This window comes from Equus przewalskii, chromosome 8, assembly GCF_037783145.1.
Source record: "Equus przewalskii isolate Varuska chromosome 8, EquPr2, whole genome shotgun sequence".
Lineage (NCBI taxonomy): Eukaryota > Metazoa > Chordata > Mammalia > Perissodactyla > Equidae > Equus > Equus przewalskii.
Window position 1 is genome coordinate 47,369,995 of NC_091838.1, and position 21,570 is coordinate 47,391,564.

The 21,570-nt window shown below is 36.6% G+C and overlaps 1 protein-coding gene across 10 annotated transcripts in view; it reads right to left on the reverse strand.

The window, feature by feature from the left end:
- LOC103564643 (regulator of G-protein signaling 22-like) overlaps positions 1-21,570 on the reverse strand; it is a 165,397-nt gene that overhangs the window by 98,560 nt on the left and 45,267 nt on the right. For all 10 annotated transcript variants that reach the window (XM_070631856.1, XM_070631857.1, XM_070631855.1 and 7 more), the window contains 5 exons: positions 11,509-11,730; positions 6,106-6,191; positions 5,291-5,459; positions 2,495-2,624; positions 17-632 (listed from right to left, as the gene is read on the reverse strand). In XM_070631856.1, coding sequence (XP_070487957.1) covers positions 17-632; positions 2,495-2,624; positions 5,291-5,459; positions 6,106-6,191; positions 11,509-11,730 — 1,223 coding nt within the window. The remainder of the gene's footprint in view (positions 1-16; positions 633-2,494; positions 2,625-5,290; positions 5,460-6,105; positions 6,192-11,508; positions 11,731-21,570) is intronic.

The following is a 21,570-nucleotide window of genomic DNA, read 5'->3' on the forward strand; positions in this document are numbered from 1 at the left end:
AAAAATAGAAAAATACCTTTGACGCCTTCCAGGATCCTTAAGAACTTTTAACCTCTCAATATCCATCCACAGCCAGCAATATCTCTCTCCTGATGTGCCTTTTATAAATTTCTTAAATCTTTCAAACTCCTTTCTATTGCCAATGTCGTAAGTTTTGTGAGAAATCCACCAGTCAGCCCTGCTTTCTGGCCCAATGCTCTCACTCTTTGAACTTGCTTGTTCTAACATCTCTTCTGACTTTTCCTTTTTGGTTTGAACTGTTTTACTTAACAAAACATTCTTGCCAGGGATAGGCTCAAAACGCTCATCAAACACCACTTCTGTTACATTTTTGAAATTTATGTATCCTGGGCTTTCTCTAAATGGCTCTCCAAGAACTTGATAAATTGCTACTCTCAAAATAAAGGTTACATAAGATTTTAAAAATTCTTCACATGTTGAAAAGTGCAATGTCAAGCTTTCATTAACATCCTGTTGCTTTTCAAGGTATTCTCTCAGAAGAGCTTGAGAAGGAGTATCTTGTAGAGATATAGATCCATCTTCTTCTTCTTCAAATTCAGAAATTAATCTAGTGGTTTTAGATGAGTCCTTTTTTGTCCTGGGGTGAACTCCATCATCAAAGATAAAACTCTCTGTATTAAATCATAAAAGGCTATTAGATCAAATACGAATGCACAAGTTTTTTTAATTATTAACTAGATGTTATAGAGACAGAATGGCAAACGGATTTAATCAAAGGTCGTGACTGCATGGACCAGTGTCTTAAGGAGTCTAAAGCGACATTTGGGACCAGTAGAGAAAAAATTGCCAACAGGGATTAGCTATATCTCCCCTGGACATGTAAGGAGATAATGGTGGCAGATGAACTAAATAGGTGACACCCCTAATACAGAGGATCTTCAAAATGACTTTATACACTTTTAAAATGTAATATTTCAGGCTAATATAGAATGTCAATATGTATAGGCCAAGTCTATTAAAGAATTACATTAAACTATTGTATGTGCTTTATTATTTCATGTTGTATGATAAAGTAAAATTAGCTGCCATAGATGATGAGACAACAGATGAACAGATCAGAACTGGAGTCATATCAGTAACTTAAAAAAATTCACTATTTTATCAGAAAGATTCAATTACTATCATATTTACAACCTATCATTAAAATTATAAAATGGGATAAAGTACGTATGAAAGCTGACAAATACATATGGGTTGTTTTTACACATTTTCGAAAGATATAGTCTTTAGCTCCTATTTTCTCTTTCTTTCAGAAATCAGTTAAACATCTGATGTCAGTGATTTCACATGGTAAATCTACCCCTTGAAATGCCATGGATCAGGAAGACTCTGTTGTCATCTGTGTCCCACTCTCAATGGGCATTTTCTCAGTAATAGATTTCAAATCTCAATGAGCTGGAAATGTTTTATTACAATTTTTATTGAAAACAAACCAAATTTCCCCAATACTGAGAGATAGGACTCTTGCAAACCTGTGAAAGGATATTGTGTATACACTCAATCCCACAGAACTGAAGGTAGAGAGCAGGCTGGCATTTTTGCTTACCACCTTCCTGCTACCCTTTCTTGTTCTGTTTCCTATCTTCACTATCTTTATCCTTCAATTTTCCACTTTACCATTTTGGGAAAACAGCAAGAAACTTAATAACTCAGCCATTTTCAATTAGGGAGATTATTTTCCTCTTTACCTAGATTTAGTTTCTAGGTAAACCCAGATTTCTAGAGAATCAAGAATCAATTCTAGTGAACCCAGATTTATTGTCCCCAGAGGTTGCTTATACTTTTCAACGTAATTAGGTAAGAACTGTTAGTGAATTGCTGAGTTCCTCTCCTGAATCACATTGCTTGATGTTTTCTTCTAGAAATATCACGTTAATGACTCCCATTTCCGGAAGGTTCCTTCTTTTTTTATGTAAAATTGGCATCATCCACAAAAGTTCCCCACAGTAGAAATTTATCTGCCTTTCAAGGTGAAAAATAGTCTGAACTTAAAAATGGAAGGAAAACTCAAGTTCCAGGAATGACTATTGACTTTTAAAGAGGAGAGAAATGTTGCACCCACTTTATTTCAAAGGCTTAATAATAAGAATTTGTAAACTGTGATAGGAAATAAAGATAAGACGAACATTTATTAGACTGCCTATTAGGCACCAAGCATGAGGCCAGGCATTTTCTCTACATTTAGTATGTACCATTATTCTAATCTTACAGATGAGAGAAGCAAGGCTTCCAGAAGCAGAATAATGTACCAAAGTCACACAGATAGTAAGTATGGGAGCTGGGTTCTAAATTCATCCTCTTTTCACTATACCAACCTGCCTCTCAAAAAAACAGTAGAAAGTGGAATTGGGGGTCAGGAGGAGGAAATAATTTTTTCTGCCCAACCACAAAGTGTTGTACTGTAAGATTAGAATAACAACAACAGATGACTTAAGGAGGAGTTCTGAAGTCATTCTTATCCTTTTCTGCTTACCAGAAACAGATGAAATAACTGGTGATTCAATTTTGTTGTGGAATACACAAGACGGAAGTGAAAAGGTGGATACTGTTTGCTGACTTTGTTTTGCTAACGCAAACCAATCTTTCGTTTGAGTATAGGAGGCCTAGGAAGAAAGAAACACATCCATTTAACATAAGATTAGCAGTATTCTTACAATCACAAACCTGGACAAATCATTATGATAATATTCAATTTGCATAGTACAATATGCAAAGGAAAAATTATGCCATGAAATAAAAGAATGTTGTATACAGAAAAATTCATTAGCTAACAGAATAAAGGGAAGGAAATTTCAATTCAGATCATTTTCATATTAGATGACCAAAGGAAAAAAATGAGCTCAATACCCATCAAATTCTCCACTCTTCCACCAGAGGCATGCAACCACACTTTCTGGCTTCACTACTAAGTTATGCCATCTAACTTTAACTTGGCAGTCATCATGACTCATCAGTCCTTGGATGCATCTTTTGCCAGCTACTCCCATTTATGACTTTCCCAATTATTTCAGGCCCCCAATTCTGTCTGACCAGGCTCAGTGCTTTTAACAACTCTTCCCTAATATAACAAAGACTTACTCTCAGTAGCACTGGAAACCTCTCCAAGCTCAACTGTCCCTTTGCCTTAGATTCAGTTTTCACAACTTTGCTTGGATTGGATACTTCCTGAAGACTTGTTTCCTGATTCTACCTGCCCCTCAACGTAGCCTTCAGCTTTTCCTTTGCTTTGTGTATCCTTGAGCCAGCTGAACCTCAGCTTCTAGAACCCCAGTCCTAAGAAGCCCCTATCTCAGCTTTCCTGGGAAAATCCCTCTGCCTGCCTCTCTCAGTAATGTCCTCACCTGTTTTTCTAAGATAATCCAAGTTGTTCAACAGAAGCAGAGAAAGGAGTGTCCAGCATTACTCTCATTTCTCACTTTACCTTTCTCCAACTGAGTCAGCTGGTTGGCCCTTAGCCTAAGGAGCATTCACAGAAGAAGCAGGGCTCAAATGGAATAGCTATTGTTCCCTGACTATTATGCAGAATTAGTAGGGCAAGTCAGGCCACACAATGAGTTCAAAAGCAAAAGAGAGAAGTGAGAGATGCCATCTGTGTAGTCACTGCCCCTCTTAGAGGTAAGGTTTCCTGGTAGATAAAAGCTTTGAAAGACTCTAATTTCCTTTTGTTCCCTCTTTTCTTTCCTTTAAAACCAAGTCATTCACTATTAATTATATATTCATTCAACATATATTTATTGAGTGACTACTCTATTCCAAGCAGTATCCTAAGCACTGAGAAGAGGCCAAAATAATTAAGTAACTTTCAAGGAATTGAGAGAGACCAATAAGAAAGAGTTCTTGCTATTTTAACTGCACAAAAAAGAGAGTAGAAGATGGGGCAGAAAGAACTAGTCAGACATAAAAGCAGTTAACTATTCCACTTTATACTCTTAAGAGATGGGTCACTTGTCCATGTTTAGATGGTATAACTGAAGGCTCAAAGAAATGTTACTGATTAGCATAAAGAGGAATCTCTATCTATAGTCATGGTTTAAATGATTTCAAGGCCCAAAGAACTTTGAATTCTCAAAATTCAAAAGCTATTAAAAACACAACACACAGTTAAAGTATTAATCAAGTGGAGAGAAATGAGTTCTTTAACCACTGAAAACAGCAAAAGTAAACTCTCTTGGATTTTATTGTCTTATATTTGATTAAATCTACATGTAAGGAATCAGAATTTATTCTCCTAGATTGATTCCTCCCTTTGCATATTTATTGACCTCTATTATCAGTACATATTTTTACAACATTCCTGACATTTCTATAATATATAAGTTAAGAAAAGAAATAAATGCTTAAAAATAAGTAAAAGAGAGAAGAAAACTGTGCCTTTGATACATCTCTAAGCTTTATTCAGTGGAAATAATGGGATTGGCATAATGTTAAGCATTTTTGCCAAATATTAGTGATAGAAATGCTAAAGTACAAAATTAAATAGGGACTATACATGAAAAAAAATGTTCAAGTAAGATATGATGTCTCTCCATTACAACAATGATGGCAAATAGTTTTCCCCTTGCAAGACATCTTTGATCAATCGCAAGTGCCTGCTTAGAGCGCTGTGTTGAAAAGAACTTGGAGCCAAGGCCTAGCTCAGCAGGAAAACTGCCATGATTGACTAGCAATGTCTGTCATGAATAGAAACTAGAAGAACAGTAACACATGGGCTACATACTTGCAATTCCTGATTTTGTACAGAACTCTGTATTAGAAATGTGTTCCCAGAGAGAAGATCTGATAATTAGAGGCCAAAGATCAAAGAACAGTTTTCACTACACCACGACTCTACCAAAGGACATTTGATTCTAGTTGAGACCTCTTCAAATCCACTCATACAACCCAACAATTCTCCAATCATGGAGGAAAAATTTATAACAGTTAAACAGTAATGCATTTTTACTACTGAGGAATAATCTTGACAATAGGGAGAAGACCCAATTTATCATCGTTTTCACAAAAGGTGCAGAACCCAAAGAATAAAAATTTTGTAATGCACAATGAAACCATAATTCAAGTTACCTTTGATTCCCAGGCAACACTGAGCATGTTCTTCAATCTTGCAAGGATAATAATTTGAATTACATTTCAGGTGAAACAGTGCAGAGCAAATGACTCAGCACAAATCCACAAGAATTTTTGCTAAATCTACTTTAGAAGTATTTGAAATCATTTTCTCTGTGAAGTTTCATTGAAGAGCCAAGTCATGAAGAAACACTCATACTTTTACCTCGCCAAGAGAAATGTAGAACTTTTTCATAATTATAACATTGTCTTCTTCAATGGCAGGAGGTGGTGGACTGGGTGGTTTTTTCAGGACCCAGGGAGAAAAATCTGTGCCTAGTGTGATATTCATGCCTGATCCACTCCATCTTACTTGTGAGACCAATTTGGCTAACCTGCATTTTAGAAACCATACAAACTTGAAATAAGTTTCAAATATGCTAGAATTCAGGAAAAAAAAAAGCTAAAAGTTTATTTTGTATATTCAAGCCAATCTCCCCTCCTAACTCTGCAGGATGATTCTCTTAGGATCTACTAAAATTAATGGTTTATTCATAGAACTACTAATTAATAATTATTCTGTTTCAATTTATTTTATTTCAATTTAAAATATAGTTGTTCTACGCAAAGGTCAAATTTTAGTAAAATTTCAGAATGTTTAGGTACTAACACTTTAAAAGTCAGGGAGTATAAAAGAAAAACTTGGCCCTGGAATATGACATCTGTCTTTTTCATAGCACACTTATACTCATTTTTTAACACTCTGCACATAAATACCATCATCACAAGTAGATAATTTTTAAAATATAATGATCAAAGAAGCACGACTAAAGTACGTTTATTGGGTACTGTTTCTGTGAAATACCTTTGGAAAACTTAAGTGATTTTTACCAAAGCTCTATCATTCTTATAATATAGCAAGTGAAATACAAACTCCAATGAGTTTAAAGATGTACAGTTTTGTTAAGAAAGTACAGAAAAATGATTTTAGGTGAAAAAAATAGACATTTAAAAATATCTATACTGATAGGCTTACAATACCTGTATTCAAAGTAGCAATCGCTTTCCAGAAATGCTGGAAGTCTTTCTTTTTTGATCCACTGAATACCCTGTTCACGACTGAGACACTGTTAGAGGACAAGTGAAAAAGAAAGAGCATCAAAGAAAATCACCTTTTGGGACAACTAAGGCCTAATCAATAGAGCAATAACGACCTCTAGCTAGTACAAGGAGCCCTGCCTCTACCTTCTATTTGCACAGGAGAAAGCAAGAACCCTGAGTCACAAATTTGAAGCCACTTCTTGCCTTCTGGTACTTCTCTAATTCTCTCAACAACCCTGCATCAATTATTATCTCCATTTTACAGATTAACAAACTGAATCCAGAAAAGTTAAGTAACTTATTAGAGGAGGAGGTATGAGAAAAAAGTCAGTCAGTCTCAGTATTTTCACATTTATAAAATGGGCTAAAAATAATTGCAAACAGAAAAAGAGCTAACCAGAACACTTGGTAAGGCCACTATGGTCACTGCAGGCCCCTTGGGTAAATACCAGGAGTGCAATTGCTGGATCATATGATAAGTGTGCCTATCCTGGTGGTCTAGTGGTAAAGATTTGGCCTCGGCCCGGGTTTGTTTCCCACACAGGGAGCTACACCACCCATCAGTCAGTTGTCCTACTATGGTGGCTGCATCTTGCTGTGATGCTGAAAGTGATGCCACCACTATTTCAAATACCACCAGGGTCACCTATGGTGGACAGGTTTCAGTAGAGCTTCCAGACTATACAGCCTAGGAAGAAGGACCTGGCCACCCACTTCTTAAAAAAATTGGCCACAAAAACCATATTAACAGCAGTGGAGCATTGTGTTATGTAGCACCAGAAGGTGAGAGGATACAGCAAAAAACACCAGGCAGGGTTCTGCTCTGCTGTACACGGGGTTGCTAGGAATCAGAATCGACTCAAGGGCACTAACAACAACAAATAATAAGAGTAGGTTTCATTTTGTGACCAAACTGTCTTCCAAAGTGGCTGTACCATTTTGCATCCCACCAGCAATGTGTGAGCTCCCATTGCTCCACATCCTTGCTAGCACTTGGTGGTGTCACTGTTCTGGATCTTGGCCATTCTAATAGGTATGTCGTGGTATCTCTCATTGTTTTAATTTGCATTTCCCTGATGACATATGATGTGGAGCATCTTTTATATGCTTATTTGCCCTCTCTATATTGTCTTTGGTGAAGTGTCTATTAAGGTCTTTGGTCCATTTTTTAGTTGGGTTGTTTTCTTATTGTTGAGTTTTAAGAGATTTTTTAATATTTTAGATTATAGTCATTTATCAGTTGGGTCTTTTGCAAATATTTTAAGTTTGTGGCTTGTCTTCTAATTCTCTTGATGTTGCCTTTTGCAGAGCAGAAGTTTTTAATTTTAATGAAGTCCAGCTTACCAATGATTTCTTTCATGGATCGTGTCTTTGGTATAGTAGCTAAAAAGTCACCACCACACCTGAAGTCATCTAGGTTTTCTCCTTTATTATCATCCAGGAGTTTTATAGCTTTGTGTTTTACTTTTAGGACTATAATAGACTTTGAGTTAATTTTTGTGAAGGATGTAAGGTCTGTATCTAGATTCATTTTTCTGCAGGTGGATGTCCAGTTGTTCTAGCACCATTTGTTGAGACTATCTTTGCCCCATTGTATTGCCTTTTCTCCGCTGTCAAAGATCAGTTGACTATATCTCTGGGGGTCTATTTCTGGGCTCTCTATTCTGTTCCATTGATCTATTTGACTATTCTTTCACCAATACCATACTGTCTTGTTTAGTGTAGCTTTATAATTAGTCTTGAGGTTGGGCAGGATCAGTCCTCCAATTCTTTTGCCTCTCCCCATAAACTTTAGAATCAGTTTGTCAACATCCATAAAATAACTTGCTGGGTTTTGACTGGTATTGCATTGACTCTATAGATGAAGTTGGGAAGAAGTGACATCTTGACATTATTGAGTCTTCCTATCCATGAACATGGAATATCTTCCATTTATTTAGTTCTTCTTTGATTTTGGTCATCAGAATTTTCTAGTTTTCCTCATATAGATCTTGTACATATTTTGTTAGATTTACACCTAAGTATTTCATTTTTGGGGGTGCTAACAGTAGTGTTTATTATTATGGTAGATGGTATTGTTATGGTAAATGGTATCGTGTTTTTAATTTCAAATTCCACTTGTTCATTGTTAGTATATAGGAAAGCAATTGACTTTTGTATATTAATCTTGTATCCTACAATCTTGCCATAATTGCTTACTACTTCTAGATTTTTTTTGATTCTTTCAGATCTTCTATATAGATGATCATGTCATCTGTGAACATTTTTATGTCCTCCTTCCCAATCTGTATAACTTTTATTTCCTTTTTTTGCCTTATTGCATCAGCAAGGACTTCCAATACGATGTTGAAAACAAGTGGTGAGAGTGATATCTTTGCCTTATACCTGTTCTTAGTGGGAAAGCTTGAGTTTCCCACCATTAAGTATGATGTGGGAAGATTTTTAACTATGAATCCAATTTCTTTAATATATTTAGGACCATTCAGATTATCTATATCCTCTTGATTGAGCATTATTAATTTGCATCTTTCAAGGAATACATCCATTTCATTTACATTGTTGAGTTTATGGACATAAAGTTGTTCATAAAATGCCCGTATTTTCCTTTGAATGTCTGTAGCATCTGTAGTGATGTCCCCTCCTTCATTTACGATATTAATCATTTATATACTCTTTCATTTTTTTCCTCATCACTCTGGCTAAAAGTTTATCGATTTCATTCCATTTTTTCAAAGAACTAGCCTTTATTTTCCTTGATTTTCTCTCATTTTGCTGTTTTCAATTTCATTTATTATATTCTTTATTTCTTTACTTTGGGCTTAATTTTCTTTTTCTAGTTGCCTAAGATAGAAGCTTAGGTCATTGATTTGAGAACTTTAGTTTTTTCTAATAAGCACTTAATGCTATAAATTTACCTCCAAATACTTATTTAATTGCATTCCACAAATTTTATGTTGTATTTTAATTTTTATTCAATTCAACATAATTTCTGATTTCCCTTGGGACTTACTCTTTAACCTATGGGCTCTTTAGAAGTGTGTTGTTTAATTAATTAAATATTTGGGGATTTTCCAGATATCTTTCTGCTACTTTATAGTTTAATTTTGTTATGATCATAAAACATTTTTTCATGGTTCCAAATCTTTTAAATTTGTTGAAATTTGTTTTATGGCCCAGAACATGGTCCAAAGGTACTTGAACAAGAATGTGTACACTGCTGTTGTGGGTTGAAGTGATCTATAAACATCAATCGGATTGACTTGGTTGCTAGTGTTGTTCAGCTCTCCTGTATCTTTATTGATCTTCTGTCTATTTTTCCTATAAATTACTTAGAGAGCAGTGTTTAAGTTTCCAGCTGTAACTGTGGATTTGTCTATTTCCCCTTTCAGTGCTATCAGCTTTCATTTCACATATTCTGAAACTCTGTTGTTAGGTGGGTATGTATTATGGGTTTTTTTGCTTTCTTGGTGAATACCAATTCACCCTTTATCATTATGCAATGTCTCTCTTTATCCATAGCAAGATTTCTTATTCTGAAGTTTTTGTTTTTGTTAGTGCCATTGAGGTGATTCAGACTCCTAGCAACCCTGTGTACAGCAAAGCTGAACCCTGCCCAGTCTTTTTGCAGTGTCTGCTGCTATTCAAAGGGTTTTCATGGCCAATTTTTTCAGAAGTGGGTGGCCGGGTCCTTCCTCCTAGTCTGTCTTAGTCTGGAGGCTCTGCTGAAACCTGTCCACCATGGATGACCCTGCTGGTATTTGAAACACCAGTGGCATAGCTTTCAGCATCACAGCAACACACAGCTGCCATAGTATGACAACCAACAGATGAGTGATGTGGTTCCCCAACTGGGAAACAAACCCAGGCAGCAGTGGTGAGAGTGCTCACTTTTAACCACTGGAGCACCAGTTCTGAAGTCTACTTCGTCTAACATTAATAGAGCCACTCCAACTTTCTTTAACTTAGTAACTGCATAGTATATCTTTCCCCATTCTTCTAATTACATGTATTATATTTAAGGTGAACTTCTTACAGACAGAAAATAGTTGGGTCTTTCTGTCATATCCCATCTAACTCTGACTTTTAATTGGGGTGTTTAGTCCATTTAAGTTTAATGTAATTATTTTTGTATATTAATAATGTGCTACTAATTACTGATGTGATTTGTTTAAAATCTACCATCTTGTTTTCTATTTGTTCCATATATTCTTTGTTCTTTTTTTCTCATTTTCTGTCTATTTTTGGTTTGAGTATATTTTTATTCCTTTTTATCTGCACTATTATTATATTATTTATATCTATTTTTTTAAATTTACATTGTTGCCTTGCTGTTTACAATGCATATATTTAATGAATCATAGTCTACCTTCAAGTCAATCAAATAAGGTCACCTAGTAGATCTTTTTGAGAAACTTGCATCAAAACACATAACTCAAGTTAAGAAGTTCCTAAATAGCTTTCGTTTAACAATAAAGAAATAGGCTATAAAGACCTCGATGAAATAAAAAATTTCTATTCACTAAAGGAAGTGAATAAACCAATAAATATCAGTCACACCTAGTAAAAGAATTTTTTTAACAATTTAGGTACTACTATATAGTTCAGAATATATTTCCTTGTTTTAACTTCAAAACAATTCTGTAATATAGTTATCATTACTATTTTTATTTTTAGCACTTATAAAAAGATTTATAAATACTATTATTATTATTAATGCATTTAATTTGATGGACATAAGAAAGATAGAAACATAGCTGAATTCAGTAAAAGAAGAATTGAAGAAAATTCAGGCTGGAGAAGAGTTATGTCTTAAGCATTATACCTATTTCAGCCTAGTCAGTTGAAGAGTCAATATCAGAACCCAGGTTTTTTTTACCTCATACTAAGGAGACAAAATCCAGAAGTTGAGGTTTGAATTTAAGACCAGGGAGGTGAGAGCCACACAACGTAACTTGGGGTCAGAAATCTCAATTCCCAGCTACTTGATAAGATGGAACCCAAATGAAATACATTCACTGTATACCCACATTTTCTAGAACACATCTAAACTATAAAGGATAGACATATTTATACTGCCCCAAATTAACCTGATATTCTAAATATTCAAAGTAAATTGTGCAAACCTTCTCATATTCATAATTAAACATCAACAAAACTGCTAGACTAAAACGACCATTTGATACGAATAAGGTGATACAGCAACTAACAAATACTATGTCTAAGCATAATTAAAATTTAATAAGTATAGCTACATTTCAGAAAGGGAAGCTCAAGGAACCTCACGTTAATCTCACTAACACTTTATCTATCTAGCAAGACATAAACCCAAATATACTTTCTCACCATAATATTGTAGTTGACATTAATGGTCTCATCTTCATAGGGGGCATTCATTTGAATAGGTTTAACATCATTCTTTCCTTTCCTTACAACATCATAGATGGGATTTCGAGGTTGCTGGTTTTGCAGAATTTTTTTCAGTTGCTTTTCCAGAAGTTGTGGAGCATTGTTAACTACTTCAAAAACTCCATAATCCACATTAAATCTAATTGCCTTTGAAAAGGTCTGTAAAATAAATTTGTGGAAATACATCTTAAAATTTTTAAAAACCAGAAATTCACTGTTCCAAGAAGACTTGATACTGACATATATGCATATATACCCATACAAAGTTTTGTGTTCTTAATCATTACCTCTTTCCTTTTAGGAGTTTGGAAATCTCTTGACTACAGGTAAGGTAATGCACTGAATTCTTCCTGCCCAATGTACTTAAACCATGAGATAAGTGTCAGCATATGTTATGGCAGAAATTCCCTTTGCATAAACATCTAACCTCTTTGCTTCTTTGGAATTGGAAAGAAATACACACCTTGTCTCTATGAAGCAATGCTATCCTCTTAGAAGGGGGTGGATACTCGGGAAGAATGAGTAAAGCAAGAAGAAATAACACTCTTCTTATCTCTTTCATCCCCAGGAACCATAAAAGCTAAAGTCTCCCTTGCCCAAAAGGAGAAAATTGAGTACAATGTGTTATTCATTTAAGACTATTTCAACACCATTCCTCTCATTGTGACCAAACAAAAAAAAAATAAAGAGTGAAAGACAATAAGATTTCTGAGATTTTTCATTAATTACTAAATGCTGCCAACTTTTACTTAAAGTCAGTCAGTTAATATACAACAGTCAGGAATCTTGAGTTTGAATGCCAGCTTGCCAATTAGCAGCTCTGGGACTTTGGGTAAATCATTGAACATGTTTGGAGGCTTCAAGTGCATAACAAGTAAATGGTGGATTGACTGTGTCTTTTCCCATTTTGCCCTCCAAACCTAGAATCAGGTCCCCTTTTCAGAATATTAATTTATTTTAGGATACCTTCAGTGAACTGCCTCCTCATGCAGATTAATTTACATATTTTTAGCCAGGAGGTAGAAGACATTGAACTCCCCTAGGGAGAGCATTAATTCTTTCAAGTTTTACTAAGACATTGCTAGATGTACTATACTTAAAATTTAATAAATGGCAGGATAACATAAAATTAGTTAGAAATATGTATGTGTATATGTATATATACTCATATGTGTGTGTGTGTATATAAACATATATATGCCATGTGAGATAATATCACATCTCTGAAGTCTGACTGTCCCCCCTTCTAAGGAGTTTAAAGTGTACGGACAATAGAGTTCAATGTGAATGTCAGTTCACAGTCCAAAAAGCCTTAGGGGTAAGATTTCCCCTCAAAATGAAAAGTATAGCTCAATGAATAAGTAACAATGATTAGCAGTAAATTGTGTATAAAGTTTCCACAATAAATATATTTCATTGGTTGTCCAATGCATCTGTCTTTCAAAAACAGGATTCAAAGAGGCACCACTCACCTAAATGTCAAATATTATCTCTGAATCATACTATCACTAAACAAATAAATAAGTCTGCTGATATCAGAAACAGATTAATCTGGTTGGGAAAAGGAACTGAATTAAATTTGGTAGAGAGTGGACATCAAATATTAACTAGGGTGGGGTAAATGAAGCCTTATAATGTGAAAGACCATCTGGAAAAGATTTCTTCTTGTTCTGAGTATCCATAGAACAAGAGAACAAGCTTGACCTTTATTTATTATTTCCTTTCTTTTTTCTGCCTCCTAACCTCACACCTAGTAGCCAGAGGAGCACAAGCTGTGATAGTCCAAAGCAAAGAATGCCAATTAGTTCTACAGACAAATAAAATATTTCCTGCTAATCAAGTGAAAAATGCTCAAGTAAAAAGATTGAGGGACTGGGGCCGGCCTGGTGGCACAGCAGTTAAGTGCGCACATTCCGCTTCGGCAGCCTGGGGTTCACCGGTTCGGATACGAGGTGCAGACATGGCATTCCTTGGCCCACATATAAAGTAGAGGAAGATGGGCATGGATGTTAGCTCAGGGCCAGTCTTCCTCAGCGAAAAGAGGAGGATTGGCAGCAGTTAGCTCAGGGTTAATCTTCCTCAAAAAAAAAAAACACACACACAAAATATTGAGGGACTGTGATACTCTGAGACTTCAGTAGCCAATCTTAAACTAGCAGTAAATAGTTAAGGTATAGTTGGTAGAAATAACAGGCGTGATAAGAACTACTGTTTACTGAACATCTACCACATGCCAGGCATGTGACGGACACTTTAAATGCACTATCTTGAATCTTTCCACATTACTGAGAAAGCTCTTTACAGAAAATGGACACTCAGGATGGTTAAGTGATGGCCCATGGACTCAGAATTATAATGTGCTAGATCAGGGCTATAAAAACAAGTCTGTCTGGTCCCAATGACAGCACGTTTCCCCTTCTTTACTATACTGCCTCACATATGATAAAACTAGCATGTGCTGACCACCTTCTCTATGCCAGGCACTGTGCTAAGTAACAACCTTATGAAGTTAGTGGAGCTAGGATTCAAACCCAAAGTGTTTTGATCCCAAAGCCTGTGTTCTGGTTTTACCAGCAAAGGCACAGAGGCATGGAAGCAGCATGATGTATATGGGTAATTTTAAGCGGTTCAATGCAGTTGGAAAATAACTAGAATAGTTTATATTTGGAATAGTTTAAGGAACAGAGGAAAGACTTGCAATAGATGACGTAGATAAGACCAGATCATGGAAGGCTTTACATGCCATTTTAAGAAGCATAGGCTTATCCTGATCCTCTGGGAAAGAGGGTGGAATAGGAAAATCCTAACTAGGGAAGTAACATAGTCTGATTTATGTTTTAGGAAGATTCTCCTGGTAGCAGTCTGGAGTTTTGCTTGCTGTCTCATGAGCTGGTGAGGTAGACTGTTCACATCCACAAGTAGAGCCATCACCACCCTCTGGGGAGGCTTGCTGTTACCTCAGAGTTACTGCTATCATAACCAGGTTTGGTGAGGTAATTAACTCTCAGGATGGGTTACTGTCCCCATTACACATAGGGGCCAGGGTAGGTTTTAAGGCAGGGAATTAGCAATTGCTTTTATTTTCAATTCACAAAGCAAAACTGCAGCTGAGAAAGATTAAATGATCTCTCCATGGCTTTACAGCAAGGCCCCTAATGAGCTTACTACAGGACTCTGGATGGTTTTTTTTTGCTAACGTCTGTTGCCAATCTTTTTTCTTTTTCTTTTCCCCAAAGGTCCCCAGTACATAGCTGTATATTCTAGTTGTAGGTCCCTCTGGTTGAGCTATGTGGAACACCGCCTCAGCATGGCCTGATGAGCAGTGCCATGTTGGCGCCCAAGGTCCGAACCAGCGAAACCCTGGGCCGCCAAAGCGGAGCACACAAACGTAACCACTAGGCCGTGGGGCTGGCCCCAGAACTCCAGATTTATGACTATGAAACTGCTTTAAACTTAGGGTTGACACATGATCTCAGTAGGGCTTGCAGCAGATCCTGTGGAGTGGCTCACTTGGGATCCATTCCAACCTCCTGAAATGCAAAGTCTGGACAACCAAAAACTATATTACCCAGACTCCCTTGTAACTACAGTTTCGCATGTGATTTAGGTTCCTGTTATTCATAGGCACTCACGAAAATAGTGGAATTCTGAACCGAGTTAAGTGGGGAAAGAGACAGAGTATATCCATTCTGAGGAAGAAAAGCTGAAGGATGTACACATATGAAAGTGAGGAGAAGAATTGGTCAAAAAGAAGTACTTTACAAAAAAAGAAAGACAAAAAGAAAACCATAATTAATCATGTTTATGATAAAATAACATGAAATATTCCTATATAAAAAAAGAAATGTAGCTATATGACTTGTTAAAATATCTATAACTTTTAAACTTAAGAATTTATTTCCATGGAATTAAAATGGGATGGAGTCTTTGCCAAGGGTAAATAAGCATTTTTCTATATAAAAAGCCATGAGTTGGAGTAGACCTCTGAAGGTCCTTAATAGCACTGTGATTCTAAGTTTATAAAAATGGCAAATAACTGATTCAAAGCTTCTCCCAGTTAACTTATTTTAACAACAAAACTTTTGAATGCCCAAGTGTCAATTATTGTCCTAAGCAAAGAGGATGCAAGATGAACAAAACATTGTTTCTGCCCTTGAAGGAACAAGTATACAGTCATTCATTTTTCTCTATGATGAAGAGTCAATGAAATACTGAAATAAGTTAAAATTAGTGTAACATGCAAATGCTAAACAGAAAATCTGTCCACAAAGACCACAGTAGTAATACTAGAATATTATATCCAGTTTAGTTACTGTACTTTAAAAGGGATTTGGCTAAACTAGAATCTATCTAGAAAAGGTTAAGCGGAATGAATAAATGGAAGAAATCTTGGGCAAATTACTTTGCTTTCCTGAGATTTACCATATAAAGGGGTTTTAACAAATAATTCTAAGGTGCCTTCCATGTTTGACACTCCATCAGTCCATGATCGTCTCTCCAGGAAAAAAAGAGTCTATATCTTCTGCTCTTCAATAAGATCACCCAATTCCCCTGTTCCTTTGTTAGTTCATTCATATATTCAACTAGCATTTACTGAATCCTTATTAAATGAGATATCATGATAGATGATATATTGCTCCATTGAGTGAGCCGATTCAGAGCATCCTCCACAAAACCCTAACTGAAATGAACATGACAAAGACCTGGCCTCAGAGTATGCTAATCTAACAAAAGAAAGATATGTAAATACACAGAGACAATAAAGGCTCACCCTACAAAGAGAATAAAGTCTAGTCAGTACATAAGGTGAAATCATATTTAGTCAAAATTATCTCTTGAAACCCTTGAAAACACCCATAAAATACAATGTTGTCCTATCTCTCACGAAGTTGATTAGTCAGTTTTTCCTCTGGCATTAAAATGGGTCACTGATTCTTCAGTTAACGACCAAGTGATGCGCTTGTGTTTAAAGTTAATCTTAAACAGAAATATATGTTTAGCACTAGAATTACTCCAAGCAAGATAATATGACTACACTATGAGAAGAAGGGGGATGAGACCCATTAAGGGAATGACAGATTCTCATCTTCCATCTCACATCCTCTCCATGATGTTCATGGATTGGTATACGTAGGTTTATGCATTAGTACAACAGACAAAACCATCCTTACTCTTTAAATCATCCTCACTGTCTCTGCAGAGTGCGAACAATTCATTTTTAGTAATAATGTGTGTATATTGCAACTCCACTTTAACACATAATAACCACGATAGAAGTGTTTACAAAGTAGAGTGATGGCACAGAAGATCATTAACTATCTTCAGGAAATTAAGGAAGTTTTATAGAGAAAATTGGGTCTTGAAGAATGAATAGGCATTCTCATCAAGCAGACTATGGAGAGAAGGGGATTCAGCAAATGAAATAGCAAGTGGGGGCCAGCCCCATGGCCGAGTGGTTGTGTTCAAACGCTCCATTTCCATGGCCTGGGGTTTTGCCGGTTCGGATCCTGGGCACAGACATGGCACCACTCGTCAGGCCATGCTGAGGCAGCATCCCACATAGTACAACCAGAGGCACTCACAACTAGAATATACAACTATGTACCGGGGGGCTTTGGGAAGAAGAAGAAAAAGAAATTGCAAGTGCATCAAGACACAGGAACACAAAATAATAGGGCACCTTTCATGAACTGCAAGCAGTTGGACATTGCTGAAGCTTAATATTCAAGGGGAGAATAACAGGATATTAGCTTGGAGAGAAAAGCAGAGGATGAGTTCATCAAGGATTTTCTATTATACGCTATAACTCTCAACTTACTCTCTGGAGTCAGTGGTTCTGAGTGCGATGCCTGAACCAGTGGCATCAGCATCACCTAGGAACTTGCCAGAAATACAAATTTTCAGGCCTCTCCCTATAATCAGAAACTCCAGGGGTGCAGCCGAGTATTCAGCGTTTAACAAGTCCTCAGGTGACTCTCATGCACACTCAAGTTTGAGAATCACTGTTTAGAAGGATGCGGAGCCACTGAAGAGTTTTCAGCTGGGGAGAGACAGAATCCAGGTTAAGATAATTTCAAAGCCCACACTCTGCCCATTACTTCATGCCAACTCTCTCGTATCCACATACGTGTAGTGGAGGGGGCTGGCCACCTATATCGTATGCACAGGAGAAAGACCCTGGTCTTTAATTATTACACAAAGTCCTGTTGTCTGCTTAAAAATACACTCTCTCACACATCTAGTCCTGTGTTTTTACCATTTCCAAGCTTATCTATAAAACTCCTAAAATTAGTTTAGTATGTGACAATAAAAGACACATAGGTGGAGGAGATAGAAATGAACAATATAAGAAATCTTTCTCCCAGAAAGCTGACTAGGCTGATTTAGAGAACACTCAGCTTTTACTCATATGACAGGAAAAGTCTTCAGTTTGAGCCTCAAACCCAATCCTCCACAAACTGTTACAGACTGCTCTTTCCCTTACTTAATTTTCTTATTTCGAGGGTATCATTTCCCAAATGTTCTAAAACGAATTGACCTGAAGGTGGTGAAAGCTAACTTTGTAGTACTAGTCATCCATGTGTGAAAAATATTCTCACAGAAAAAGTGCATGAAAATATTTTTACCACAATAAATTGCTGGTTCCACATTTCTTTGAAAAGAAGAGGAAAAAAAACCTGTGAATAATTAGTGACATGCTTAAACTGCCAGCCCAGCACCACTGAAACTTACCAGGTGCCAAATTATTTAGCTGAATAGTATTTAAATTAAAAACTAATGACTAGATTAATTTAATACATGTTCATCTCTGCTCTGTCTCTCCTAATTGAGCTCCAAAGCTATATTTTAAACATGCATCCTAGTCAGCCGAATGAAAAACATCTGACTACTTGAATATAACAAATCAGTTACCAGTAACAACTTCTTTTAATCTAAGTTTTACTGTCATTTTAGATGTTTAACCATAAACTATTTACTGGACATATTCACCAATGGAATGGAAGGAATAAGGTGCCACACAAAATGCATAGAAAATATCCTTGGTTAATAAAATGAGTTATATTAGGTAATTTGAGTACTTTATTGTTTGAGCTACAAGTCTTATCAAAACATCCACAAGAATAAAGGCTGAACTAAGCAGTACCTACAGCTACATCAACACCTTTAAAAACCAATCTTTGAATATTTAAATTTTGGCCTTCATTCCTCTTCATCCCACTCATTCCCCAAATCTATACTCTCTTCCTCTCTCCCCTTACCCAACAATCCATCTAACATATAACTCCTTCATAAGCCTGCAAGAAATTATAATAGTTTACAGATTTTTTAAAAAGTGTGGAGAATCAGTCCAAAAAAAGAAGTTATGGTAAAATTCCAAAGGCACATAGCTAAGCATGGTCTGGCAAACACATGACATACCTATCCTTGCAAAGAGGGTATAGAACAGGCCACCCCTTCGGCTTCTGCAAACCATAAATGTCACAAACATTCTAAACCACCCACAGAGGACCAACCTAAATCTGTATATGGGCTCATCTACTCAATCCCACAACAGTCACTGAGCATGAAACACATAAAACAAAACCAAAAGAAAAAAAAGTGTTTTCACACTATAGCAAAGAAGAAAACTTAATAAGCAAACACTTGTCCATAAAGAGTTGACAGCAAAAAAAACCTCCCAGACACCAAATGAAAACAGTATCCGAATGTGAACCTGGCACCAGAACAAACGGAATGAAGTTATGAAAGCTAGGATTTGGAAAGTGCCATAATCAGTTATAATAGTGGCAACTGTCCTGGATTCCCCTCATCAAACAATAACATGGAGGCAGGCTACCAGCCATCAATTTCTGGATCTTACAGTGTGTCCCAAGGGTGTAATGGTGTAATGGAAAGAAATAGTGTAGGAGCCAGATAGCCTGATTCCTAGGCCCATTTCTGCCACAATCCAGTTATGAAACCTTGGGCACGTCACTATAAATGTGGAAGTAGTATCAGAAGTCTCAGAAATCTAGATTACCTAAGGGCCCTTTTGGACGGAGAATGTTATATTTCTACACTCTCAGGCTTAGGTTACTGGGTTTTTTGGGGGGTGGAGGGAGCGCAGGTGGTAGAGGAGAGGAGACAGAAGAAAAGATTAGAAGGTTTATTTGTCTATTTCAAGAATATTACATGGAAGATGTGAAAATAAAAACAGAATCATCCTCAAGAAGCTTTGGGAAATACAGAAGAAAGAGACCTATCCTTGGCCACAGGAAATCTACAATTTAGCTCCTGAGATAAGATAAACAGAGAATGAATTAATCAAATTTTCTTTAGTTGGAAAAGTCTAATCTCCCAACCAATACATATGTCCCCTATAAAATATTCCCCAAAATGATTTCCTAACCTATACTTGAATATCTTCAATCACAGGGAGTTTATTCCTTCACAAGCCAGCCCATTCTATTGTTAGAAAACAAACTTTAAATGTCATTCTTCTAGTGAGCGAAAATCAATTTCCTCATAAATGCTGGCCCTGGTTCTGCACTCTAGCTTCATAGAATATGTTACCTCCTCTTCCTCAATCAGATCTTCAAATATTTGGAAAGAGATGCTCTATTCCAACCCTTCTACCTATTCCCTGACCAGGTTCAACACCCACACTTCTTTCAATCCTTCCTCATCTGACGTGGCTTTCAGAGTGTTCATTGGCTAAGTCTCCCCAAGTCTGGTTGGGCAGAGCAGCTCTTAACATGTGGCACCAAGAATGGAAAACAATATCCCAAATGTGGTCTGACAATTCAATCAAATTCAAAAAAGCATTCATTGAGTGCCTTCTATGCTCCAGATTAATATTTTTCTTGATCTTAACTTCTGTTAATGCACTTTAAAAATACATTAGATTTGTTTGTTTTACTCCATCTCAGATTATCATGATAAAAATGAGACCAGATTCTTGTATCCAAATTATCAGCTTATTCCTCTGCTGCCAGTGCTATAGTTATTACCATGTAGTAGGACAAGTTTTTGAGCCATGTGGACATGGGTGAACTCTGTCACTTTCTAGCTAAGTGACCTTAAGCTGAAGAAACACTGGTTCACTTGCAATGTTTCATTCAAGTCTCTGAGAAAAACAATTTTTAAAATTCAAAGCCAATGACAGATTTGTGTGGCACAGAAGATTATCCTCTAAAGTGACAATGATCCACCAATCAAGCTAAAGAGTGACTGCCCCTCATGTTTCAGGAATGAAAGATGAGACGGTCTAGTTAGTAAAGGAAAAGGAAAGAGAAGCACTAATTCTGTGTCAGGCACTTAATATACATTACCTCATTTCACAACAATCTTGTAAAACAATTATATCATTTTCACAGAGAAAGAAATCAAGGAATTAAGTAGTCAAGGAATATGTCTAAGATCACATGGGGAACAAGTGGAGGAGCTGAGCTCAATGGCAGTTCCGTCTCACTCCTATTACTAACTAACCATTACCCTGGGAGATGAGCACAGGAAGAATACTGTGCGGTCAAGGTGGGTAGGGGTGGGTTAGAGGAGGCAGGAAAGAGTATAAAGGGTGACACAAGAAGTACGAAGCTAGAGATAAAGCTAGAAGGGGCAGGCTGAGGCCAAATTACAAAGGGTCTTGAATTCCATACGAAGGAATCTGGACTTCAGTCTACAGGCTATTAATAGTCAATCCCTACTGGCTATGGGTAGTGAACCCATTCAAATATTTGAAAACTAACTTCACAGATAATGATAAGGGCTTTGGAGACAAATAAAGCAGCCTAAGTGGAGCATGTGTTGGGTGTATTGTTTTAGATAGGGCTGGAAGGGAAGGCTTTCTAAACAGAAGTGATTTAAATCAGGGAGAAAGTGATACAAGTGTCTTGGGGGAAGCATTCCAGGCTGAAAGGCCCTGAATACACTGGCGTATTCATGCTTAAGAAACATAAAGAAGGCTAGTTAGGCTGGAAAAGAATTAACAAGGAGAAGAGGCACAGGAAATAAAGACCA